At 38.4% G+C, this 27,782-nt stretch overlaps 1 protein-coding gene and 1 long non-coding RNA gene across 3 annotated transcripts in view; one reads left to right on the top strand and one right to left on the bottom strand.

The window, feature by feature from the left end:
• The window catches only part of LOC122559732, a 217,498-nt gene extending 200,158 nt beyond the window's left edge, over positions 1-17,340 (bottom strand). Inside the window, exon 1 of the long non-coding RNA XR_006314526.1 lies at positions 17,295-17,340. This is a non-coding gene — a long non-coding RNA (uncharacterized LOC122559732). The remainder of the gene's footprint in view (positions 1-17,294) is intronic.
• The window catches only part of ell2 (elongation factor for RNA polymerase II 2), a 111,935-nt gene continuing 100,342 nt past the window's right edge, over positions 16,190-27,782 (top strand). For both annotated transcript variants that reach the window (XM_043709660.1, XM_043709652.1), the window contains exon 1: positions 16,190-16,383. In XM_043709660.1, the coding sequence (XP_043565595.1) occupies positions 16,246-16,383 (138 nt within the window). In that variant the 5' untranslated portion in view covers positions 16,190-16,245. The remainder of the gene's footprint in view (positions 16,384-27,782) is intronic.

Raw genomic sequence — 27,782 nt, 5'->3', positions numbered from 1 at the left:
ATATCTTGCATTGTAATATGATCATTCTTCTACCAGTGCTAACCATGTATGGACTCCATATGGCACTTTCTTTATTTAGAAAAAAATATTCATCACACTGAAATAATTACAGTGCAATCCAAACAAAAGTTGTTTTTGCATGTTTTTATAACTCATCGTAATAAAAGACATCCATCTTTGAGACCTCTACTTGTTCTTGGAGCTAGCATTTCATTTTACAAAACAACCTGGTAAGTTGCATCGACCTACTTTATTTTAGAAATCTTTCCTCACCAACATTTCCTTTTTACTATTGAGATCAATCATTAATCTTTTCTTCGCAATACCCTTTGTGGAATGAAAATTGTCTCAAAGAAAATGTTTACCCACATGACATTCTAGGGGCAAATCTTTTGAAGATTGTCCCTGGTACAGGATTTCCTTCAGAATATACTTTTACTGTCGACTGGCTTAATGTTCAAAGCCTAAAATGAAAACATTTTCACCTTTATTCTTTCTTCAAGTCTATTACTACAATTTCATGACAGAGTTTTATTTTGCTTTATATTTTACATCTCTCATATTTTTCATGGATCTTTTCTATAAGTTTAATATATTCATTACCATTACTCCCACATCTTTTGGAAGAATTTGTAATCTATGACAAGATGAATAAGCAAATTGCTAATTTAGCTTGAAGACAATTAATCTTTGTTTCCTTTAAACTCTTACCCACTGATGCCACTAACATTTCTGACTACTTTGATTAGTTATGTTTCGTCTGTGCAATAATGACCAATCCACTGACATCCCTAACACAGTTGTCTTTTCATGTTCCACATCAACAGTAATGGTATCTCACTGGAGACTATATCTGTACTGGGGATTAGTTATCTCAGTCGTCTGGATGGCTGGTTTATGATACAGAGTAATGCTGACAGTCTTACACCAGCTGAAGTCATCATGAAGATCCTGCCTTCTTAGCCTTTTCCCTTTCTTGAGGAGAGGTAACATTCAGGTTAAACTCCCACTAGTTGTATATTTATGAGAAAATTGGATAATGGTGACTTTACTCTTACTTTCACCTGCTCTGAGCAAGTGTTTTCCCTCCGCTATTTTACACAGAATCAACACATTTTTCAATGAATTTAATGGGTTGTTATCCTCAAACCAGAAACAAGTAGAACTTTCACATTCCTTCACCTTACTTTGGTCCTTACTGCTTAAAAAATCCAGTTAACGTTTTAACCAAACCACTCCACATACTGTGGACAAGCACTTACTATCCAATATGGTATAATTGAATGGATCCACGACTAGAACATTGACTATTGGGTTGGAGCTACTTGTGACCAGCACAATTCACTCTGAGCATTCGGTATCATTATCCTCACCTTCTGAAATTTCCATTTTGTATGTTATTTCAAAAGTCAAAAGTGTTATTTCAAAATGTGAACCATCTGTTGACGATTCTGCATACGTTCCTGGACTTTTGTTTTGTTCTACAGTTACCTTGTTCCTGTCAGAGCTGTCAGAAAGGTTGATCCTTTCAGAATGTCAGCATGGTGTCAAAATGCACATTGTCTCATTGAAGCCTGTTTATTTTGTATGATCGCCGAATGCTCATTTTCTGCCATGAAAGCAATTGGAAATGATTACTTTCCCAAAACCGTTTTTTTAAAGGCTGACATCTGGTCCAAAGTGTGTCCCCTTCTGAGAATTAGCAATAGTTATTATCTGAAGCCTATCTATGTATAAAATTTGGCATATTGTAAAATTTGAAAGCAAGCACAGAATGAGAAATTTCCAAATGGAATCTCTGCAATCGTAGTCCAGGTTTCTAAATCTATGAAATGCTAATCCTGTCACACAGATAATTAATGCATTTTTTTCTTCTAGTTCTTATCAATAAAATGCAATAATCAATCCTTTGTCAATATCCATTGAATGAATGTCCAGATTACAAAAAAATTTGCTTACAGACAATTTAGTATGGTCAATCCACCTAACCTGCACATTTTTGTGATTGGGAGAAAACTCATGCAGAGAAAGAGAGAGAATGTACAAACTTGACAAAGACAATCATCCAAGGGTGGAATTGAACCAGGTCCCTAGCATTATGAGGTAGCAGTGCTGACCACTGAGTCACCATGCCATATTATTTAGTAGACTTCACAATTGGTCCTACAATTCACTATTGCATGCAAACTATCTGTTTTTTACCTTCAGAGAAACTGTAATTAAAATAATTGATTGGATTTGAAACGCGTTGCAATGTTTAGTTCAAAATAAATGCTTTTCAAATGCAATTTGTTTTCACGTTATGATTGACGTTTTCTTTCTGGGCATGTGACAAAGCAGATTGTATTTTAATATCAAAGTTTGAGCAATGGTGATACGAAAAGAAGATTAGCATTTGTAACATACGTGAATAAGATGGTTTTATAATTACAGAACTTTTGCTTTGCAATGCGACCACAGAGTACCCTTTCAAGGTGGGGTTAAAGCCAAGGACACAATACATAAAATATAGGTCCTTAAAATAAATTAAGCAAATTTAATTGCTCTGCAGACCTATTATCATGCCCAATATAGGACTCACTGTGTTTTAATTTCAAAATGTGTTTTCTTTTTCGGAGCATTACAGTGAAATAAGCTCTCATTTCCTTGTGGTGACGAACCACACTAAACTCCATTGATGTAGTGGTTAGGAAATCCAATGCACCAATGAGAAGACGTTGCTTTCCAAAGTAACCAGAAAAAGAGACAAATTATAGGCATCAAGTCTATTTCCTGTGATAGTTTTCTATGTGCTTCACAGTGAAAAATAAATTTTGTTAAATTCATTTAAATAATTTTGCAATCCATGTTTTTTCCCTTGAATGTCTTTATTTTTACAACGCCAGATCTTACAAAACTGACAGGGAGATTAGATTGGATTAGATTAGATTATTTACAATGTGGAAACAGGCCCTTCGGCCCAACAAGTCCACACCGACCCGCTGAAGCGCAACCCACCCATACCCCTCCATTTACCCCTTTAACCTAACACTACGGGCAATTTAGCATGGCCAATCCACCTGACCCACACATCTTTGTGACTGTGGGAGGAAACCGGAGCACCCGGAGGAAACCCACGCAGACAGGGGGAGAATGTGCAAACTCCACACAGTCAGTCGCCTGAGATGGGAATTGAACCCATGTCTCTGGCGCTGTGAGGCAGCAGTGCTAACCACTGTGCCACCGTGCCGCCCATACACACAGTGTTATTGAAGAAAAATGGGATAATAACGTTCAATTGGGCTGATTATCCCACACAATTGCTGCAGACATTCTAGTACATTATTTCTTTCCAACTGTTACACCCACATAGTTATGTTCATGAACTCATTAAAATCATTGATATCTATATCTTAAAAAGAAGAATGCAAATGTAAATTTTACTTTAGACAAGATGGAAACTTGCATTACTTAGTTTAGAAGATTCTGCTCTTTTTCAAATGAACTGTGGAATCCATTATTCAAATGAGGAGCAGGACTGCTTAGGAACCAAAATGGGGATTCACATGTCGAGCAAGAGGCATGACTGAGCTGCTAAATGAATTATTTGTATCGGTCTTATCAAGAAGGAATATGCGAAGCAGGTCATTGTGACAAAGACAAAACCCTTCAAGTGTTGCATAGCCTATCAACAAGTAAAGTTGACAGGGCACTAGAACCAAATAATATTGAAGGATGTGAAAGAGTAAAACTCAGGGGAGGTTCCAGAGGTGTGGAGAATTGCTGATATTATGCCCCATTTCAAAGAACATTGTACGGAAAACCCAGCAATTAGAGTTTGGCCTGCTTAACTTCAAAGGTGGAGAAGCTTTCATAAACAATTATTCAGGATAGAATCAGTAGTCACAAAGAAAAAGGTGAGTTGATTAGGAACAACTAAATGCTGGAGCTTTGGAAGAAGTAATTGGAAGGGTTATTGAGAGTAAGGTCAATCTTGAGGCATACACAGACTTTCAAAAGGCAGATTTACAAAGAAAAGTTAGAGCTCATAGAATAGAAGGGACAGCAACAACATGGATACAAATTGGCTGAGTAATAAGTAGTAAAGAGTAATGGTCAAGGAACTGGAGGAGTTTTGAATTGAGTTTTCCAGGGGTCAGTATTGGGACCATTGCTTTTCCTGATAAAAATAAAGATCTTATTACACAGGGGAAAATTTCAAAATTCGTAGATATTATGAAACTTTAAAGTATTGTAAACTGTGAGGAGAACATAAGATCTAGGGGCAGGAGTAGGCAATTCAGCCCCTCAAGTCTGGTCCATCTTGCAATATGATCCTGGCTGATCTCTTCTATGCCTCAACTCCACTTTCCTGCCTACTCTCCATAACCTTTCAAACCATTACAAATTTAAAACTATCTATCATTTCCTTCTTAAATTTTCTGAAGTCACAGAATTCACCACACTCTGGGATAGTGATTGCCACAAATTAACAACACTTCAAGAAACATGATTTATCCTCACTTTTGTTTTAAATCTGCTACCCCTTATCCTAAAAACTCTTGTTAAAGATTGTATTATAAGAGGAAACATCCTGTCTATGTCTACTCTGTCAATCCCCTTTAACATCTTATAAACATCAAATAGATCTCCTTTCATTCTTCTAAACTCAAGAGAGTATAGATCAAAACTGTTCAATCTCTATTCATAAGGCACACAGGTCATTCTGCTATGATCCGGGTTTCATTAACACAATTTTGTTGTAATGCGATTGATGAATTGGTGCTGTTTCTAAAGCAGAAACTTTTAAAGCTCGTATGGTTATAATGTGTTTCTGACCCCATTAGTTTAAGTGGCACTGCTATTGCACGATATTCTTATAACGTGAGATTGCATGAGAATGGAACTATCATTATAGCAGAACTGACGGTAGAATCATACAGTACAAAAGAAAACCTTTGGTCCCTCAAGTCTGTATCACCAAAAATACACTAAATCTACACTAGGCCCACTTTCCAGCACTAGGCCCACATCCTTGAATATTATAAAACTTCAAGTACTCATCCAAATACGGTGGCACAGTGGTTAGCACTGCTGCCTCACAGCACCAGAAACCTGGGTTCAATTCCTGACTCAGGCAACTGACTATGTGGAGTTTGCACATTCTCCCCGTGTCTGCGTGGGTTTCCTCCGGGTGCTCCGGTTTCCTCCCACAGTCCAAAGATGTGCACGTCAGGTGAATTGGCCATGCTAAATTGCCTGTAGTGTTAGGTAAAGGGGTAAAAGTAGGGGAATGGGTGGGTTACGCTTCGGCGGGTCGGTGTGGACTTGTTGGGCCGAAGGGCCTGTTTCCATACTGTAAGTAATCTAATCTAATCTAATCTAAATATTGTGAGGCTATCTGTCTCAACCACCTTACCAGGCAGTGCATTCCACGCCGTTCCAATCTTCTGCATTGAAAATATTCTCAAGTTCCCTCTAAACCTTCTGTTTTCACCTTAAAAGTTTGCTCTGTTCAACTGAAGAGAACAGCTACTTTCTATCCATCATGTCCATGCCCCTCGTATTATCTTCTTAAATTTTGTACCTACAAACTCCTTCTCAGTAAAGGCAGATGTGAAGTATTCATTTAACATTCTACCAATGTCCTCTGGCTCTATGCTTCCTTAGTCCATAATCAGCCCTATTCTTTCCCTGGTTATTCTCTTACCCTTGATTTATTTGTAGGGTATCTTGAAATTCACCTTAATTTTGCTCACCAGTGTTTTTTAATGCCCCATATTTTGTCTCCTAATTGTTTTCTTTAGGTCCCCTTATACTGTCTGTTGATTGATCCATTTCCAACTGTTTTCCATATCATTTTTTTTTCCCTTTTTATACAGGACTGAATATACTGAGATACCTCTGGGCTTGTTGTTCCTACATTTCACTCTAAAGGGAACATGTTGGGCCTGTACTCTCCCCAGTACCTTTTTGAATGACTGTTCTGCTGTAGAGTTACCATCAAATTGCTATTCCTAGCTTAACTTGTACAAATCCTACCTTATTTTAATGAAATCTGCCTTTCCCAATCCAAAACCCTTTTAGCAGATCAACATTTTTCTTCTCAAAACAAACTAGAAAGATGTGGTTTTGTGGTCAGTATAACTAAAATGTTCCTCTACTGTTACCCTAAACACTTACCTGGCTTCATTCCCCAAATTTAAGTCCAGCACAGCGCTGTCCCTTGTAAGATCATCGGCATGTTGAAATAAAAAGCTCTCCTCAAATATTTTCAGGAAATCTTCCCCCTCTAAACCTTTGATACTATAATTATCCCAATGAATAAAGGGAATTATTGAAATTCCCTTGTATATTTACCCTATTATTACTTTACATGGCCTCAGTGATTTGACTACATATTTACTCCTCAACTGCCTGCTGACTGGTGCCTATAATACTCTCCTAATAGTGTGACTGCCCCTCTTTTATTCCTAAGCTCCACCCACAAAACCTCATTTGATGACCCTTACTATAGTAACTGGCTGCTTAGTTAGCAGTGTGACACCACTTCATCTTTTACACCTTCTCCTGTCTTGCTTGAAGATCGTATGTACTGGAAGGTTAAGTTTGCCAGTCCTGCCCTTTGCTCAACCACATCTCTGTGGTGACAGCAACATGTCAATCTATGCCTTTGACTCATCTCTCTCTGACCTATAACACTCCTAGCATTAATGTAAAGGCCCTTCAGCCTTGCCTTACTCATTTGAGACACAGCATCACTGAACTCCTTCTGCCTAGTTTCCTTTTCTAATGTATGCTGTGTCATAATTAAACTAATGCACTGTGCCCTGCCCATGCTAAATTAACTAATGAATCACCTATTAGTATTGTTCCTGTTTTCTTCTTTCTTCCCTTCTGTACAGTCAGGTTAATTATCTCTGGAATCAATCTAGTGAACCTCAGTTTTTTTGAACTGCTTCCACCTATATCTCTACTCAAGTAAGAGGACCAAAATGATCCTCAATACTCCAGGTATAGTCTCATTAATGCCTTGTACTGTTGCAGAAATACTTCCCTAAATTATTATCTACTCTTTAGCAATAAATGCCAAAATCCCATTGGCTTTCCTTATTACCTGTAGTAGCAGCCTGCTATTTTCCTGCAATTCATGCACCAGATCCTTTTGCACCAAAATACGCTGACGTTTGTCTCCACTCAGATAGTACCTTGCCTTTCTATTCTTCTAACTAGAATAAATAACCTCACACTGATCCACATTAAAATACATTTGCTAAATTTTGGCCCATTCACCTAACCTATACATGTCCATTTGTAAATTTCTTCTTTCTTCAACACAACTTACTTTTCCACCTAATTTGCAATCATCTGCAAACTTGGCTAAAGTGCTTACTATCGCTGACTCTAAGTCATTATTACAGGTTGTAAATAGTTGGGGCCCGCGGACTGAATCCTGCAGCAGACCTCTAGTTATATTTTGCCAGCCAGGAAAAGATCCATTTATTCTGTCTGTCTGGTCTCCGTTGATTAGCCAACCCCTTATTCAAGCCAATAAAACATCGCTAAACCCATGTAATGACACTTTGTGTATTAAGCTTTCATGTGGTACCTTATCAAATGCCTTCTAGAAGTCCAGATACAGTATACTAAAGGATCCCCATCATCCATTTTACTTGTTAGATCTTTAAAGAACTCTAGCAAATCAAACAATTTATCTTTCATAAAATCATGCTGATTCTGATGGATTGTGTTTCACTTTCCAACTGTCCTGTTATTACATCCTTAATAATCAATTGTAATAGTTTCCCAATGACAGTAGATTAGTTTACCTACCTACAGTGTGAAAACAGGCCATTTTAGACACACACACACACACACACACACACACACACACACACACACACCTCGCTACCTGGAACACCAATTTACAGATTGACCAAGGAGCTACACCAAAGACTAAAACACTTAGTAGAAGACTTATGCCAGTCCATCCACTCCACTCGAGAATTCCTGAAGACCAGGATGAAAAAATGGTCTCCTTTGATGTAACAGCCCTGTTTCCAACAATCAACATTAATCTGGCCAAGGAAACATAGACTACACTATTAGAAGACCTAAAGACACATACACCAAACACCACTAACTTCCTCAGCAAGGACAGTATCATCAAGCTAGTGGACCTATGCCGTAGCACACACTTCACCTTCAACAACAAAACCTACAGACAAACCAACAGAACACCCATGGGATCTCCGATATGAAGGTTCTTAGCAGAGGCAGTAATGCAGAGACTTGAAAAAACAGCTCTGCCAACCATCCAACCCAAACCTTGGGTCCGCTATGTGGATGACACATTTGTCATCACTAAACAAAACAAATTAGAGGAAACCTTCAAGACCATCAATAATACCCTTATTGGCATAAAATTCACTAAAGAGGAGGAAAACAACAACAAACTGCCATTCCTAGATGTCACAGTACAGCAAACAGCCTATGGGGAACTTCAAACCAGCATCTACAGGAAAACAACACATATGGACCAAATATTGAACTACAGAAGCAATCATCTCAACATCTACAAATGAAGCTGCATAAGAATATTATTTCAATGAGCCAACACACACTGCACCACAGAGGAACTACAAAGAGCAGAGGAAAATCACCTATACATTGTATTCAAAAAGAATGGTTACCCAATGAGCACAGGCCACAGATTTCTCAGCAACAAATCCAAACAAGCAGACAAAACGCGTCCAGAAACCCTAGCCACTCTCCCCTACATCAAAACCTCAGAAATGACTGCCAGACTACTCAGACCCCTTAGTATCATGATAGCCCACAAACCCACCAACACACTAAAACAGCACCTAATGAACTTGAAAGACCATTTACAGATAAGCAAAAGTAATGTTATTTACAAAATAGCGTACAAAGGCTGTAACAAACACTACATTGGACAAACAGGCAGAAAACTAGCCACCAGGATACCTGAACATCAGCTAGCCACAAAATGACATGACCCTCTCTCACTAGTATCCTTACATACAGAGGAGGAAGGACACCACTTCAACTGGGACAACACATCCATTCTAGGACAAGCCAAACAGAGACATGAATGAGAATTCCTAGAAACATGGCATTCCAAGCAGAACTCTATCAACAAACACATCGAATTAGACCCCATCTACTACCCCTTGAGAAAAAGAACAGGAAATGACATCACCTTGGGAAATGATGTCACCACAGGAAATGACATTACCAACCCAAACGTATAAATAGAAAGCAGGAATTATTGACAGTGCTTTGCCTGGAGCCTCACTGAAGATGTTACCTAGTAGGGTGATAAAACATCTGGAAATGAACCTTCCAGCTTAGCAAGCAAACCTATATCCAGAAACTCAACCTGAGCTACAAATCTTCTCAAAATGCACAAATGCACCTAACACGCTGAGCTATTTAGCATGGCTAATCCACCTGACCTGCACATCTTTAGATTGTGGGAGGAATCCCACACAGACACAGGGAGAAAGTACAAACTCCATGCAGATAGTTACCCAAGGCTGGAATCAAACCCGGGTCCCTGGCGCTGTGAGGCTGCAGTGCTAACCATTGAGCCACCATGCCGTCTATACTTTCCTATTTTCTGTCTCCCTCCCTTTTAGAATAACAGCATTATGTTAGCATTTTTCCAATCCACTAGTACTTTTCCTGCATTGAGAGAAGCTTGGAATTTTATAACCAATGAATTCGCTACCCCTGCTGCCAATTCCTTTCAGATCTAGGATGAATGCAATCAGGCTCTTGGGACTTGTCTACCTTCAATCCTAATAGTTTGCTCAGTACTTTTTCCCTAGTGATGATGATTGTTCTAAGTTCCTCCATTTCTATAACCTCTATCTCACCTCTTACTATTGGGATGGTACTATTGTCCTCCACTGTGGAAGTTGAAGCAAATATTGATTTAGTGCCTCTGCCATTTGTGTGTTCCCCACTATTAACTACCCAGTGTTAGTCCTCCAAATGACCAACATTCGCTTTAGCTACTCTCTTCCTTTCTTTATATTTATCAAAGCTTTTGTTATCTCTTTTATATTTTGTGCTAGTTTTCTTTCATAAGTTACCTTCACTCTTTTTATTTCTTTTTTGTTGTTGGTCTTTAAACTTCTCCCAATGTTCTAGCCTGCCACTGGCCTTTGCAATACGGTATGCCTTAGTTTTTTTTGTCTTCGTGTTATCTTTAATGTTGTTCCTTAGCCGTGGATGAGTTTATCCCCCTCTTACAATCTTTCTTCCTATTTACAACGTATTTTACTTTGGAACAATTGAATATCTCCTTAAATATCTGCCACTGCTTGTCAACTGTCCTGTATTTTAGTAACTGACCTTCCTGCCCAATCTATGAGGGACAAATCTGTCCTCGTGCCTATATAATTACCTTTGATTAACTCAAGAACACGACTGAGAGACTTCAATTTCTTGCCATCAAATTGAATTTAAAATTCTAGATGGGTATGATCATTCTTCCCTAGAGAATCATTTACTATGAGATCATTAATTAACTCTACATCATTACTTAACACCAAATCCAGAAGAAGCCTACTCCCTGGTTGGTTTGCCAAAGTATCATTTCAAGAAACATTCGCTACAACATTGAATGAACTGTCCCTCAAGGCTACCCTTGCCAATTTGATTAATTTAATCTATATGCGTATTAAAATCACCCATGACTATTGCTGTAACTTTCTTACAAGCTGACAGTATTTCTTGGTTTATACTGTGCCCCACGGTGAGATTACTGGTTGGGAACCTGTAGATTACTCTCACCAGGGACTAATTCTCATTGCTATTTCTTATTTCTACCCAGACTGATTCTAAGTCTTGACCTCCAGTGCTGGTATAATTCCTCATGACAGCACTGATATCTTCCTTTACTAATAAAGTCGCACCACTCTTTTCTTCCCTCCCTGATCTTCTGAAAAACTGTGTATTCTTGCATATTCAATTCCCAGCCCAGTCTCCCTGCAACCACATTTCAGTAACCTCCACCAAATCATACTCATTTGTCTGTACTTATGCTGTTAACTCATTAATTTTATTCTGAATGCTTCAAGCTCACATACTCGCATGTTCACATGCTCCATCCCTACCTTTCATTGTGTGGTAACAATAAGCCTCATCACTAAGCTGCACTTCTATATTCGCTCTTAACTTTAACTTTCTAATCTTCCATGTAACTGAAACCTCCTCTTCATTCTTTAGTTTAATAGAGGGCAGCATAGTACTCCAAAGGGACAATAGTCAGATAGGTGGAAAATGATGTTCTTTAGGGAAAAGTATGAGGTGATACATTATGATAGGAAGACCATAGACAGACAGGTACTTCAGGCAGAGAAAAAGATCCTTGATCAGTAGGGGAAATCAAATGAGGAAAGTGGAAATGAGAAATATCAGATCCGATATGTATTTATCGAATGGCAGAGTAGTCTCAATGGGCCGAATGGCCAACCTCCTGTTCTTATTTCTTATGGTCTTAGAAGTGATAAAAACAGGGCTTATAATCTTTTGGGAGTGCATGACCAGTTAGTGTACATGATCTACGCACCTGAGCTTACATGTACATAGATCATTGAAGATAGTACAACAAGTGGAGAGAACTGTTGCAGACTGCTGTTTGCTTAGCTTTAGTAATGGAGGTATGGAGTACAAAGCAAAGAGGATGTGCTGAACCAGCACATGTGTTCGACTTCAGCTGAGGTATTGTGTATGGTTTTGCTTGTCATGCTCTAGGAAGCATGCAAATACATTGGAAGGAGAGCAGAAGCAATTTACAAGAATTGCTCCAGGGATGAAAACCTTCAGTTTTGAATATAGATTAGAGAGGTTAGGACTGTTCTCCTTGGAAAGAAGAAGGCTAAGAGAAGATCTGTTGAAGCTTTTAAAATCTGAAGAGGTCTGAATAATGTACATAATGAGTAACTCATAAAAATATGAGTTCAAGCTCATAAAAATATCAAAAAATTGAGGGAACAGATATAAAGTGATTTGTAAATGTGGCAAATTTAATAAGAGAAAATAAAATTGTCATTTGAGTGGATTGGATTTGGAATGCACTAGATTGAAACGTGATGGAGGCAAGCTTAATTGAGACATTCAAGAAGTCATTAGCTGATTATTGTTATGACACAGGGATAGTCTGTCAAACCAAATCAAACTCACTATTATTAGATCTCCAGCACAGTGAAATTAGAACATTCAATGACCCTCCATATGCCCAATTGTTCTTAACCAGACTTTACTGATAACAGTCTTGGATGTCAAATTTATAAATTGAACAAAAATTAACAATTTGTTATTTATAATGTAACTTTCACACAATACAGATAAACAATTAATATCTATGATCTAAAGCCCAATCTTCTTTAATCATATTCCCACTCTCACACAGACTGGCAGACATAATTGAGAGTTTTTTTTAAATAAAAGAATTGTAATTTGCTAGTTCAATAAATTATTTCAATTGGTAGTTACCAATCTTTCATGAAATCTTTGGACAGTGGGCTATTCACAGGCAAGGATAACAGTATATTTGTTTAAATTCTGAAATCACTGGTCAGTGCAAACAGTTTCAAGAGACTTCTTGAAATATTTACTTATTTCTTACAGACTGAAGTTTGTAGATCAATCAAGAATTGATAACTAGAGAGAAACTAGAGAGAGAGAGAGCAAAACCTGGCAGCACTTCATATTGTCTCCTGCCAATTCAGTCAGAACCAGTTTTCTTTTGATCAACCAGTTCAACATCCAACTAGTTGTCAGCCTTGAGCAGAGCAGCATCTTGGTGCTAGCTCATATATAGTATCGTAAGATCAGTAATTAGTTGCATTATCTTTCCAGGCCAGTTCCCAACAGAAAGTAAAAACACAAAATGGTGGAAAGGATCAGATGGTATAGCAGCATATATGGAGATAAATCAGAAATAAAGTTTTGTGTTCAGTGACCCTTCCTCAGAATACTTATGTTCTCTTCACAAAAAAGACCCCAAGCTTCCATTTGCCTGGCACTTCTACACACCACAGCGTTCCCTGCCAACACCTCTGTCTCAGGCTTGTTGCACTGCTCAAGGAAGCTGGAATCTTGAAGTAGAAACAGAAAATATTGGAGGAACTCGGCATGGAGCCGCATCTATCAAGAGTGAAACAGGGTTAGCATTTAAATTCTATCCTGACACATTGCCTTCTTCTTCCTGTTTTAGCTGAGATTTCTCGCGTCAGCAGTAGTTTGGTTTTGTTTCTTGTTTCAAAATTGATTTCCGAGTGATGGGCCATCAAGAGGCAAGGTTTTGAGATTTCTAGATGAAGTAAGAGGAGTCAAGAATTTCCACCCAGTTGCTCGGATTATGGCATGTTGAGTTTGCCTGATGTGTGCAGAAACCACATTTCGATGCGTAAAGGGAGTTTCCGCAATATTTTTCGCAATGTTACGGTGGTGAAGCGTCAGCAATTCCGAGGAAATTCCGTGAATAGGTGACAACGCCAGCGGCATATACAGAATCAAAATAGGATGACGATATTTTGAATCACACGGCTCGGGATATTTGCAAAGTTAGACTGGGCACGTCTGCGGCTCCATACCCAAGCGATGCGTTTAGAGTTCGGAAATTACAGAGAGCGCGGTGGTGAGATAAAAGACGCAAAACAAAATGCGGACTGTACATTTTTTAAACAACTTGGAATTTCAGTGGGGATACGTTTGGGAAATTGGCAGAGGAAACATTTAATTTAGAATTGCAACCGTTTCTTCACAGTTGACAATATAAATTTAATTAGCACCACCTTCCTTCCGGATCCAAATCACACGTTAAATATGCCAGATCAGATTTTGCGCCAGTGCTTCTGTCGCTCGCTTCGATCTTTTTTGTGGTTAATTTTATATAAACTGTTTCATTAAAATGCTCATCTGCGCTTAAAGTCTTTGGGATTTGGAGATTGTCTGCAGCTACAGGAGACTGTTGTAATCAGCAAGTTAACGTGGACTCTGCTTCTCTGTCGACAGATGTCATAGTCAGGAATCCCTGCAGTGTAGTGCAAGCCATTCAGCCCATCCCGCTCCTCCGAAGAGCATCTCATCCAACCCTAAAACCCCGCATTTCCAATGGCAAGTCCTGCAATTCCCTGAACACTACGGGCAATACAGCATAGCCAGTCCATGTTTGTGACTGTGGGAGGAAACCTGAGCTCTAGGAGGAAACCCACACGGAGAGAATGTGCAAACTCCACACGAACTCACCCAAGAACTGGAATCGAACCCGGGTCCCCGGTGCTTTGAGGCAGCAATGCTAAGCACTGAACCACCGTGCTACCCTTCTCCAATAATTTCTATTTTTGTTAAAAATGCAATGTGGTTGACTCTTAAATGTCCTCTGGACAATACATACTGCTCCAGCCAGTGATGCCTATATCTCATGAATTAATGAAAGACAATGTGGGTGGCACAGCAGTTAGCACTGCTGCCTCACAGCACCAGAGACGCGGGTTCAATTCCCGCCTCAGGTGACTGTCGAGTTTGCACGTTCTCCCCATGTCTGCGTGGGTCCCCTCTGGGAGTTCCGGTTTCCTCCCACAGTCACAAAGATGTGCAGGTTAGATGAATTGGTTAGGCTAAATTGCCCGTAGTGTTAGGTAAGGGGTAAATGTAGGGGTATGGGTGGGTTGCGCTTCGGCGGGTCGGTGTGGACTTGTTGGGCCGAATGTCCTGTTTCCACACTGTAATCTAATCTAAACAACTGATTAGCTATCGTTCTTAACTAACCAATGACAGCGTCTGCAGGAATACTATATTTTTCAGCCCTGGCAACTGACAACTTGCAAATATATCTCTTAAGATATACCTTATTACACCCTATCATGAAAACACACTTAAATAAAAGCAAAGTATTGCAGATGTTGGATATCTAAAATAAAAACAGAAATTGCTAGAGAAATTCAGCAGGTGTGGCAACATCTATGAAGGGTTAATGTTTCCATCCAGTCTGGAATTCTCTGTAGATGCTGCCAGACCTCCTGAGTTTTGTCAGCACTTTCTGTTCTGTTCTGTTTTATTTCACACAGATTTCTGTGTCAACTCCCTCCAGTTGATCGCAGGGCAATCCATAGTCATTTATTTTCAGCCTTTATTGTTTAACTCTTTCCCTTCGGCACCATTGCACCCCTGTACAAGCCGTCACATCACCTTAGTAGTAATCCTGACAAATGAAAATGATTTATGAACTGTACGTTTCACTGTAGGTGCAAAACAAAAATCTTTTTCGTCTAAATTAAGATGCTATCAAGGTATACAAAATGCAGGAAATACTGAGCAAAGAATACAGCGTCTGCGTAAAGACAGACTAGATGTTTCAGCTAATATACAACAAAGAACTGCGAATTCTGGAGATCTGAAGCAAACAAACATACATTGCTGGAGAAACTCAGCAGCAGATCTATGGAGAGAATTCAGAGTTAACCTTTCAAGTCAAGTGACCGCCATTGAATCTACATTTTATATTCTTTTGATCTGAACGTTAGACGTTCAATCTATTTTCTCTCTCCACAGATCTGCTGAGTTTATCCAGCAATTTCTGTTTTTGTTTGTTAAAGATTTTAAGTAAATGGTGATATAAAATCAGTAAATTGCTGGCAGTATTTGAGCAGCTAGACAGTGTGCACAGCTCTTTCCACAACTTGTCCTATCTAATCGCCCAGCTGACGGCTCTTTGTGACGTTTACCATTATTTTCATATTCTTTGCGTCATCTGATTGACACCCCTTGGTTGCTGGGTCGACGCAGTTCGGCCTATGACGTAAACTCACCAATCAGCGTCGCCTGAGTTGATGGGGGCGGAGAAGACATGCAGCCGTGTCGACGGCGTGACGTCAACACATTAGTGCCCGCCTCCAGCTCGCCACCGGATTCCACCAATTGAAATATCACTAGTTCTCCTATTGGCCCGCATCAAGACGATAGACTGTTGAAGTGACCAATCATAGATTGAATCTCTTTGGAGGCGGTGTTTGCTCTTGGACCCGGACGGGCCAATCACAGATTACGGAAGGTGGCGAGCTGGGCGGGATGTGGCTGTCCAAAGAAGTTGGGTGGCAGGCGTCTGCCCCCGACTTATCTCCTCGGTCGCTCTGTTGGTTCGTCGCCTCGGAGGCTGGGGAGGTACGGGAGGGGGGGACTCGGACGATGAGAGGGGCATCAAACTGATGTCGGAGGGGCCAATCCAAGATGGCGGCGGCAGCGCTCACCGAAGATCAGCGTTACGGTCTGTCGTGTGGGAAAGCGAACCCCGGCAAAATCACCGTCTTTCACGTTAAGTTGACAGAGACAGCCTTCCGAGCGCTGGAAGCCTTTCAGTTTTCAAAGGTGGGGGTGGGAGAAGATTTATTTTTCTATAAGTGTTATTTCAACTTTTCGCGAATGCGAGCAGCCGTAGTGTCTGACAGTTCAGATGGCGATAGTAACAACCTGGAATATGGACTTGTTGTAAAACAAAATGCACATCCCAGCCGTTCACTGTTTAATGAGTCCAATTCAAAATTTTTTCAATCAAGATTATTTCTTCCACTTCTCTTCCCTCCCCCTCCCCACGTCTGTAAAACCCCAAGTGCTTCTTCCCACTACCTTGAGTTTTCTTTCACCTTTAAGGCAATGTGCAAAAAAGAAAGTGACGATTTTGCTGACCGAATTTATTATTAATATAGCTTTTGGTGAATGCTCCCAATCCACAACCAACATAACTTGACCAGCTCGATTTTCCTTTGACTAAAGCATGTCTTTGTCGCTGTCACCCGTTGCTTTTATTTTTTTTCATTAAATGCCGAGTTAACTTTAATGTCCAATATTACATGCCATTATGACCTCGAATGTCTGCCAAAGATATATAGTTCGTTGAAGTTCGGTGATGTTCGTTTGACATTGAAATATTTTCGACTTGTAATCAAAATAATAAACTTTGTTGGAATAGTTTAACGTGGATGTAGCAGATTTTCTAATAGCATAAGCGAGTGGAGACACAGAGTACGTGATGTGTGTCGGGAAGCGATTAGACAAGGCTGATCAAGTTCTGCAGTAACCATTTCACTCGAGACACTTCGTATTTGCAAATCAGCTAGTTCCCTGTACATCTATTATGCAGACATTATAAAGATTTTAAATCGCGCTGACTAAGGAGTGTCAAATTAACCTCTTTGGGATTTTTAAAGTTCAACTTTTTGACTTTAAATATTCAGTAATAGGAATATCTGGCTACAGGTTTTAATCTGAGATGTACTTACTGGACAGTATTGTAGAACGGGGTCTCGACACCAGTAGCAAGCCCAGCAGTGTATTTAATTTAAACGAAAACGCAGATTCCGCTAAAAATAATGGATCACTGTTTCGACAGTTCCATTGATATTAAATATTTTCCAAACTTAATTATATATTAGCAAGTAAACTGGGAAGAAATATGGCTTTTCATTTTCTTGGCTTTGGACTTTTAATTTTTGAGGGGGGTAGGGCGGACGTATTGCAGTCGTATTGATTTACGTAAATTGCATTGACACGGAGAGCAAACGTGGCTTGGTCGAAGTGTATAAATCGTGTTATAGAAGTAACAACTTTAATCTTTAATAGTTTATGACCATTAGGCGGTTCGTTATTTTTGATCTTTAAATGAATGTTTTCTGTCGAGTATAATTTCATGAATAATTCACGAAGAAAACGTTTATCATTGCATTGATTGCTGAACCTGCCCAGGCGCCCGGCAGACCTAGAATTAACAATTAACAGTCAATCCATTTCAAACAGTTTTCATCGAGCCATGTCTTTAACTCATAGAATAGCTTGCTTTTGATTTCTGCACAGACATCCTCGGTGTATAATCAAAATAGCGTTCAGATTTGTTGCTTCAATCATTTATTTTTAAGTGAAGTTGAACGTTATTTGAGAAATTTTGCCCGAAGGAAAAACTTGCAGATTATCATTTTGTAATAGACTGACAATATACATGTAACTTTTTAAAAAAATTAGTTCACTTTTTTTGTACTGATTTCAGCAATATTTTTGATCGTTTTTTGGTTTGGCTGTGTGGGGAACTAAGTTGGACTGCTGCTTTTTGCTGTGTCAGCAAACATGATCGACTATTGTGGGGTTAAAAGTATTCCTAGCAGGCATTCATTAGTCTGCAGGTCAATTCTGTTGACAGCTTTTGTAATTTGCAGACTTATTTATAAGAAGCTGCACTGTAAGCCTGAATCTTAAATCCTGATTGTAAAAAGAAAGCTAGATGTGCTACGAAACTTGCTGTTGTATTTAACAATCTGTGCCATAAAATGTGTTTTCAGTTTACTGATTTGTGACTTGAACTTTTCTCTTGTTATAATCATATAGCACAGAGAATGTGTCGAGGTGGGTTGTTCTTTCGAGTGTCGGTGTGGATTTGTTGGGCTGAAGGGCCTGTTTCCACACTGTAGGGAATTTAATCTAAAACTGACCCTTCAGTTCAATTAGTCCACACTCAAACTAAACTAGTCCCCCCACCTTTGTTTGACACATTTCCCTCCAAATCTTTGTGTTCATGCATTTATCCAAATGTCTTTAGTGTTGTGACTATACCTGCATCTACCACAACTTCTGGCAGTTAATTCCACACACTACTGACTCATTTTTTAAAAAAAAAAGACCCTCCAGTTCTCTTTAAGGCGAAAGGAGAAAGTCTTAAAAATATGCCCCCTGGTTTTGAACACCCTAGGGAAAAGACCTTTGCAGTTTAATTTATTTATGTTCTTCTTAATTTTAGAAACCTCTAAGGTCACCCCTCAACTTCCTACGCTGCAGTGTAAAAAGTCTGAGCCTATTTTTATAACTGAAACCCTTGATTTCCAGCAATATTCTGGTAAATCTTTTCTGAACCCACTCTAGCTTCATAATATTATCCCTATAACAGAGCAGCCAGAAAAGACCTCTGTCCTGTACAACCTCAACATGTTATCCCAACTCCTATACTGAAAGTTCTGGGCAATGAAAGCTAAATGCCACCTGACCAGCTGTGATACAGATTTTAAATAATTACATGCCTGAACCCCTAGGTCTGCAACATCATCCAGGGCCCTACATTAAGTCCTTACTAAAATGCATCTGCCATGTCTCAGCCCATTGACCCAATTGATCAAGATCTCTTTGTAATCTTAGATAACACTTTTCACTATCCACTATGCCATTAATGTTGGTCTTATCTGCTAAGTTTCTAAGCATGCCTCCTATGTTCTCATCTAAATCACTTATGTAATTCACAGACAAAAGTGGACCCAGTACTGGTGGAACAGCACTGGTCATAGACCTGCAGTGTCAAAAACAACCCTCCACCACCTCCTACTGTAAAGTCATTTTTGTGCCTATTGGCAAGCTGACCCTAGATCCCATGTGATCTAACTTTACTAATTAGTCTGTGGAACCTTATCAAAGGAATTATTATCTATTTTAATTCCATTCCTTCATTGATCTTTCACCATTGAAAGTATGGGTAGAATTTGAATATTCACCCATAACTTTGTGCCAGCTGCTATCACCTGTGCTTTGAATGGAGAAATGGTCTGAGTTGTATTCTTCAGTGCTTTATTTGAGAGCTCATTGAACATGAACTTTTAAAATGAGAATTGTTCTTGCATTGAGTAGCAGTCCTCAGACAAATTAATATGTTTTATTAATTGTTTCTGTTCCAGTTCTCTTTAAAATTTCTCCTCTTTGGCCCTAATTTTCAATTGTTTTTACAGCATAAAGTAAGATAAGTGAGCTAATGCATTCACCCGAGGTGTATATTTCATCTTGGAAGATCACTGAAGTGGTAGTCATTCAAGATTCCCATTTCTTGATATCCTGGTTAGGATAGTGTTGCGGTTTTCTTTGACATCCTTTAGTCAATGGCCTAATATCCACCAATAAAGGTTCTCTTTTCAATAGTAGTTTGAGCAAGATCCTGAAGTAAACCATTAATCAATATTATTGTGCCTTCAGAAGAGACAGTTGCTGCAGGAAGAAAATAGTATCCTTCTCTCCTTTGCTTGAATTGCTTTTTTTTATATTGCAAAACTTTGTTCCATATGCCCTTGTGTGGGTAGCCAATAAACATGTCAAAAGTTGTGGCCAAGCCTGCTTTATTCCTGATGAAGGGCTTTTGCCCGAAACGTCGATTTTGCTGCTCGTCGGATGCTGCCTGAATTGCTGTGCTCTTCCAGCACCACTGATCCAGAAGATAATTGTATCACTAGCAATTATACAGCAATTAAGCTCAATGGAGATCAGTCTCTGTATTTTATCCCCCCCATCCCAGGTTAAATGCCTCTAATGTGCAGGGATATTGAAATCAATTGCAGCATCTCCATACAGGTCTGTTTAAGATAATCCAATTCAACACTGCCCAGCCATTGAAGTTGGTGTCACATGCCTCTGTCCTTGCTTCACTCCCTCTTCTTTTTGCCAAAATATTCATCTATGAACTGAGAGCTCCGGATTTGAAATCCGTGCTAGCTGGTTTCCGTTCACATTAGGCAGTTGCAGGCACAAAAGTTAAAAATTTCCTTCTTTAAATGTCCTGGTGTCTCTACTTCTCCAGTCCTAGATGTGGAATGCTTTGGGATGTTTTATGTTCTGGGCATGACTTAAATGAAAGATTTTCTTTATCTAATTTTAAATCAGATATTGCTTTTGTCTGTCAGTCTGTTAGAAATTTTAATCATACGGTTAGGTATTCTACTTATGAACATTGTTAATTCTGAAGCTAATGGGCACCAATAGGAACTTCAATCTAGCTTTGAAAACTGTTTCCTATCTTGTGAATGGAGAGAGAGCTTTTACTGATAGGTTGGCTGAATTAGTACTTAACTTGGATAAGTTGTTTGGTTTTTAAAAAAAGTTATTCTGTCGCAAGAAATGAATTTAAGGGAAAGTAGTGTGACTTCACCTAATCTCTTGAGGAGGTAACCAGCAGTGTCCATGAGAGTAATGCATATGATGTGGTCTACATGAACTTTAGCAAGGCGTTTGATAAAGTCCCCAATGACAGACTGATCAAGAAGGTTAAGAGCCCATGAGATCCAATGTGAAGTGCCATGTTGGATCTAAAACTGCATTCTGCTTCCTGCCTCTCGGCCAATAGAAGAAATCTGCAGATCTTGCTGTTAGGACTCTTGCCATGTATCTTTGTGGTGATTTGGACTTGGATGTAAGATGTGCATTCAAGAAGTTCATGGAAGTCACAAATTGGTGGTATGGAACTGATTACCCTACATTTTCATTTTGTATCCAGCAATGTTTCACTCTTCACTTATCAATAATCTACTTGTTTTTAATATTCAGGCTTTCACTGCCTTTTAAGTGTTCCAGAGATTGACTTTATCTGTTAAATGGATAACTCTCTTTTTGAACAGTGATACTTAGTTAAAAATTTCTCATGAGGAAACATCCTTTCCATATGTACCCTGACAACTTCAGTCTGGCAGATACAAGACTAGCTGGTCTAGCCTTTTCTCATAAGATAGCCTTCAAGTTCCTGTTATTAGTGTAGTAAGCTGACACTGAACTGCTTGTAATGTAATTACATCCATCCTTAACTAAGAATACCAATACTATGTATAATACTCATCTGTGCCCTGTGTAACTAAAGCATAACCTCCCTATGTTCCTTTCTAAATTCCCTTGCAGTAAACAATAAATTTATATTAACTTTCCGAATTACTTGGCATTTCTGCATACTATCCTTTATAATTCATGCACTGCAGCAAAACCATTCTAGCCAACGTGTTTAGAGATGTTATTACACACCTCTGGAGCAGTTGGCACTTGAATCAGGCCCCTTGGCTCAACATTGCAGTTGTGCCCCAGGATATGCACTTAGTTCTTCAATCTCTCACTGTTCACATACACTTATTCAAAATGAGGGAGACAAGCAACAGGTGATGAATAAGCCAGTTAGTTTGACATCTAATTGGAAAAAATAGTTGAGAATCAATTATGAAGGGTATCATAAAAACACTTAGAAACACCTAATCAAGCAGAGGCAGCATAGTTTTATGATGGGAAATCATGTCTAACCAAGTTATTAAAGTTCTTTTAAGTAACAAGCAGCATATATATAAAGGGGAATCAATTGATGCAGTATAAGTGACTTGTTAAAAGCCATTTGTCAAGGTGCAGCACTAAGAGTAGTTAAGATAAGTTACCATGCTGTTGTGGCAATATATTAGCACAGAGAGGAGTAGCCAACTAATAGAACACACAGTTGGGATAAAGGTGGCATTTTCATCTTGGGAACTTGTAACTAGTGGAGTACCGCAGGGATCAGGGCCACACTTATTTTAAATATGTATTAATGACTTGGATGAGGAAAATGAGTTTATTATTGTCAACTTTACAAATGACACACAACTAAGTTGGAAGGCAAATAGTGAAGATGACACAGGAATCTATAGATGGATTAAGTGAGTGTACAAAAATGTGGTAGAGAAATATGATGTGGGGAAATGTTTGGCAGTGTTGGCAGGAAAAGGAGACAAGCTGACTATTTAAATGGAGAAAGACTGAGAAAGCTGCATGGATTTGGTGCCCCTAGTCCATGAATCTCAAAACAAAACTAGCATTGCGTAATAGAGAAAACAAATAAAAGGTTAGCCTTTATTCTCAGGGAATGGAGTATAAAAGTAGGGAAGTCTTGTTAAAAGCATAGAAGGCTTTAATCAAACTACAGGTGGTCGACTGTGAATGATATTGGTTCCCTTTTCTAAGGAAACATACTGGCATTGATGGCAATCCAGAGAAGGTTTACTAGATTGATTCTGGGTTTGGAGGTCCAATACTAACTTTGAGGTTAATTAAGTTCAATTTACCATCATTGGAGTTTAGAAGAATGAGAGAAGATCTTATTGAACAAATAATATTCTTGGAGTACATGACATGATAACAATACAGATTGTTTTCCCTTGTGTGCAAGTCTGGGGCAAGAGGGTATAATCTGAATTAAGGGTCACTGACCCCGAAGGAGGAATGTTTGATGGTAATCGAACAGTGGAATCCTTTACCATAGAGGCTGTCATGGTTGGGTCATGAAGTGTATTCAAGTCTGAGTAAGGCAAATTTTTAATCTGTGAGGAAATCCAGGTTTATGGGGAGAAGGTAAGAAAATGGAGTTGAGGAATTAGATTAGCCATGATCGAACTGAATGAGGTTGGAGCAGACTTGTTGGCTGAATTGCTGACTTTTGCTCCTACATCTCATGGTCTTATGCTTTTTTTTAAAATTCCCTTTTAAATGGACAACTTCATATTCAACTAGCACAACACCTTTATCAGAGTCCACTTGCTAAATTTGCACTCTTCCCTTCAGTATAAATCTTTTTTCCCTTTGCAATGGTTTTCCTGTAAATTGTGCTTAGAGTGCATGGCAATGGTGATACTATTTTGTAATGATTAATGCCAGTGGATCAGTAATCCAGAACTGAAAGTGAAATTTGACTTCAATAATGATCCAGAATAAAAGGCTAGTTAAATAGTGGCCAGGTAGCCGCTACTGACTTGTCATATACAGTATAACAAGCATCTGATCTACTAATGCCCTTTACGGAAGGTAACTGACATCTGAATTTGAAAAGCAGAATGAAGTTTTATAGGTCCATGACAATAATCAGAGTTCAAAATAAACTCTGCAGTAATTACGATTATTCCTGCAGAAAGGATTATTGCCAAGTTAAAGCTTGTTTTTAAAACAGTTTTTAGAATGAAGAAATAAGTTGAAGTTAATCTTAGACAATCTGGATGAGGGAAATTATTCTTCTAATTATACTTTCAAATTAAAAATATGGTTATTAAATGTACAATGTAAACTAACTAGCTGCCTGCAATTCTTTATGTAGTTAACAGATACAATTTTTGCAGAGCTACTATCAAACTGTCCTCTCCAATTTTAGAAAGCCACTGTTTACTGTTACTTGCTGCTGTAGGTGTATGCAATTATTTAGACTTCTGGATAAAAAATGTTTCGACTTTACTAAACAATTCATTGTTAATGTTAGATCGCCTAAGTTTATAGGGTGCATTTTCTATACCTACTACAATTAAAAGACTAATGTTTGTTCTTTAACTTTCCAGAAAAGGCCCTTCCAAAAATATTTTTTTCCCTTTTGCCTCCTTGTGCATCACATCTCATGAATACTGTATGTGAAGCAAAAATGCAAATCTGTAGGTTGAAATTTCCAATTTTTCTCAAATTGGAGAAACTTGTCAACATTTGACCAATTCCTAATAAATTTACATGAAGCTAAACTTTATTCTGCTAATGTTCTAAAAGAATGCAATTGAACTTTTCTAAGTTTTAATCCACAGCTACCACTTTCGGTGTAGCCCTTTAAAAATTAAAAATACATTTTCAGATTGAGAAGTAGCATTATTTAATAAGTCTCTGAATAAATTGAGGGGGAGGGTCACTCATTCACAAAATCATTGGCACTGATGAAAAACAGTTCCGTTTTGCTTTTGTAATGACACAGCCTGGATCTGGAGCTGAACTCAACCTGAAACTGGAAAAGAGAAGTGGGACAGGAGAGGGCTTTAACTGCATGGGAGAGGGGGTGGGGTAGGGAGATGGGAGGTATAAACTTACAAAGCAAGATAAGACAATATAACAAGGTAGCTATTTGAAGAATAATACCCAGAGTGGAACCAGGACATATAAACGTAGAATGCAGCAGTAAATAGAGTTTGGATATGGTAAGGAAAAGAGAAGGCAGAAAGGCAAAATTAATATCTCTTTGCTTGAATGCATGTATAATTTGGAAAATAATGAATAAACTGGACATACTATATGTGTTCATGCAAAGAGCTATTAATTTTGTCATAATGGCTATATGGTTCCAGGGAGATAGAAGATGAGATGTAAATACTTAGAGAGGCAGGAAGTGGGATGGCACTATTGGTATGGAATGGAGAAAGTATAATAACAGTGAGTGATCCTGGATGCGAAGATGTTGAAAAAATATGTGGGTGTAATCAGGACAGATTCCTAGTACAGTATGCTCTAGATGTATCCAGGGATCAGGCTATTTTGGATTGTGATATATTAAACCTGCCCCATTACCCATGTCAGAGTAAAATGATAGTTAAAAATCACACAACACCATGTTATAGTCCAACAGGTTTAATTGGAAGCACCAGCTTTCGGAGCACTGCTCCTTCAGGTGGTTGTGGAGTACACGATTGTAAGACACAGAATTTATAGCAAAAGTTTAGTGTGTTGTAACTGAAATTATACATTGGAAAAATACCTTGATTGTTTAAGTCTCTTATCTGTTAGAAGGACCATGTTAGTTTCACTTTCCTTTGTAAATTGCAAAATTTGTTTTTGAAAGTTACATTCTCAAGTATCTGAGTAATGCAAGACGGAGAACGGGAAAACTTTCTGGCTGTAACAGTTGCACCTTTTTTATTTTTTTTGAAGTATTTTAGGTGTTCAAGGTGATTCTAGGAGCAGCAATTACTGTTTTATATGTTGTTGCATTGTTGTGGAACTTTGGAGAAAAAAGTCAAAACTACTGCAGTTTTGAAAGGGAGAGGAACAGACAAAGGAAGCACATAGTGAGATCAGAGAGAGAGAGAGAGAGAGAGAAACAGCAATGAACCTGCACAGCTACTACCTTTTTGCTATTTGAATTCATGTATTGCTGGACATCAGAGTGCGTTTGGGAAATTAACAAACAGTGAAATTCACAACTAATCTTGGAGGAACCTGTTTGGGAGAGGTCACAGCACAAAAACAGATAAGTGAATATTTAAGCGTGGCCTTACAGTAAGTCTGCAGTAGTGAGTATAAGGGTTCTTTCTTGATTATATGTTTTATTGAGATGTCTCTTGTTTAAACTTAAAATATAAGTCATAACTATTTAACCTGGAGCAGTGTTTTGTAGAGGAATAAGACGGTGCTATTTTCTGGGTCTGTAGATTGTGAAGGAGCAAAAATGGCCTTTAGTAGAGTGATATGCTCTTCTTGTCGGATGTGGGAGTTCAGGGAGAGTTTTCAGGTTTCTGAGGATTTTATCTGCAATAAATGCCGTTGGTTGAGAATCCTATCAGATCAAATGGATTGGTTAGAGAGACAATTACAGGAATTCGAGGAAATCACCTCCAGCACCTAAAATACCTATAAAAAAAAAAAAAAAAAGGAGCAGCTGTTACAGCCAGAAATTTCTCCTGTCCTCCATCTTGGATTATCCAGACACTTGAGAATGTAACTTTTTAAAAATGTCATCCTAACGGATGAGACTTCTCAAACAATCAAGGTATTTTTTCAATATATAATTTCAGTTACATCACACTGTAAACTTTTACTATAAATTCTGTGTCTTACAATCCTGTACTCCACAACTGCCTGATGAAGGAACAGCACTCTGAAAGCTAGTGCTTCCAATTAAACCTGTTGGACTATAACCTGCTGTTGTGATTTTTAACTTTGTGCACCCCAGTCCAACACTGGCATCTCCAAATCATAAAGTGATCATAGGAAACAATGATCATAATATGGTAGGATTTAGTATTCAGTTTGAGAAGGAAGAACCAGGATTGGGAACAACTTTGCTCAATTTAAATAGAAATAAATACAAAGGAATGAGGAACGATTTAGAGTGAATGGATGAGGAGTTTAGCAGCAAAGACTGTTGAGAAGCAATGGCAGATGGTAAAGAAAATAATTCAGGGCTTGAAACGAAGATATATTCCCATGAGGAAGAAGGATTCTAGGAAGGGATAAACCAACGATGGTTAAAGGAAAGTTCAGGATCGCATCAGATTATATGGTTTTTCTTTCAATGTGGCAAGCCAGAGGATTGGGAAAATCTTTTATAAAACCCAATAAAAGATGACCAGGAAAAAAATGAAGAGGAGGTGGGAGTTTTGAGTTATTCTGCAAGTAATATTAAGAAAGGCAGCAAAAACATTTTTAATATATAAAAATGGAGAGAAATGGAAGCCAACAAATTCTTGGAAGAAGTTCCATGCAGGACAGATAAAGGAGAAGCCAAAGGCCCTTTACAAAATAGGGCTATGAAAATAATGGCAACCAGGAAATTGCAGAGCGGTTCAATAAATACTTTGTATCAAATATTGCAGTAGAAGACACTATCAGCATTCCGAAGCTTACTAAATAATCATTTAGACAAAAGGAGGAGAGGAAATGTGTACAATAACTATCACGGGAAGATGTGCTTGGGTAACAAATGGGGTTAAAGACCAATATGTGGAATATTAAATTAAGTAGCTCTGGAGATTGTAGATACACTGGTAGTAATCTTCCAAAAATCCTAAATTCTGAAAAAGACCCAGAAGATTGGAAAGCTACCAAAGTCACATCTTTATTTAAAAGTGAATGAGAAATAATAAAACAGCTAACTATGGACCCGTTAGTTTAATGTCTCTTATTGGGAAAATAATAGCCTATTATAAATGATTTATTGACAGAGTATTTAAAAATACAGGATATGATCAAGCAGAGTCAGACTGCCTTCATGAAGGGGACATCATGCCTGACAAATTTATCAGACTCCTTTTGAGGTAACAAGCAGGACAGATCATGGGGAAGCAGTGGATATAATGTATTTGGATTTTTAGAAAGCACTTGATCATGTATCATGTATTACTGCCTTAAATAAGATAAAATATGTCTGGGGTACTATACTAACGTGGAATGAGAATTAGCTAATTAATAGACAGAGTTGAGATAAGGCATTATCTTTGGGGATTCCCTTT

The sequence above is a fragment of the Chiloscyllium plagiosum genome, chromosome 2, assembly GCF_004010195.1.
Source record: "Chiloscyllium plagiosum isolate BGI_BamShark_2017 chromosome 2, ASM401019v2, whole genome shotgun sequence".
NCBI lineage: Eukaryota > Metazoa > Chordata > Chondrichthyes > Orectolobiformes > Hemiscylliidae > Chiloscyllium > Chiloscyllium plagiosum.
The sequence above is the reverse complement of the archived record's forward strand: the minus strand, read 5'-3'. Positions and strand labels throughout refer to the sequence as shown.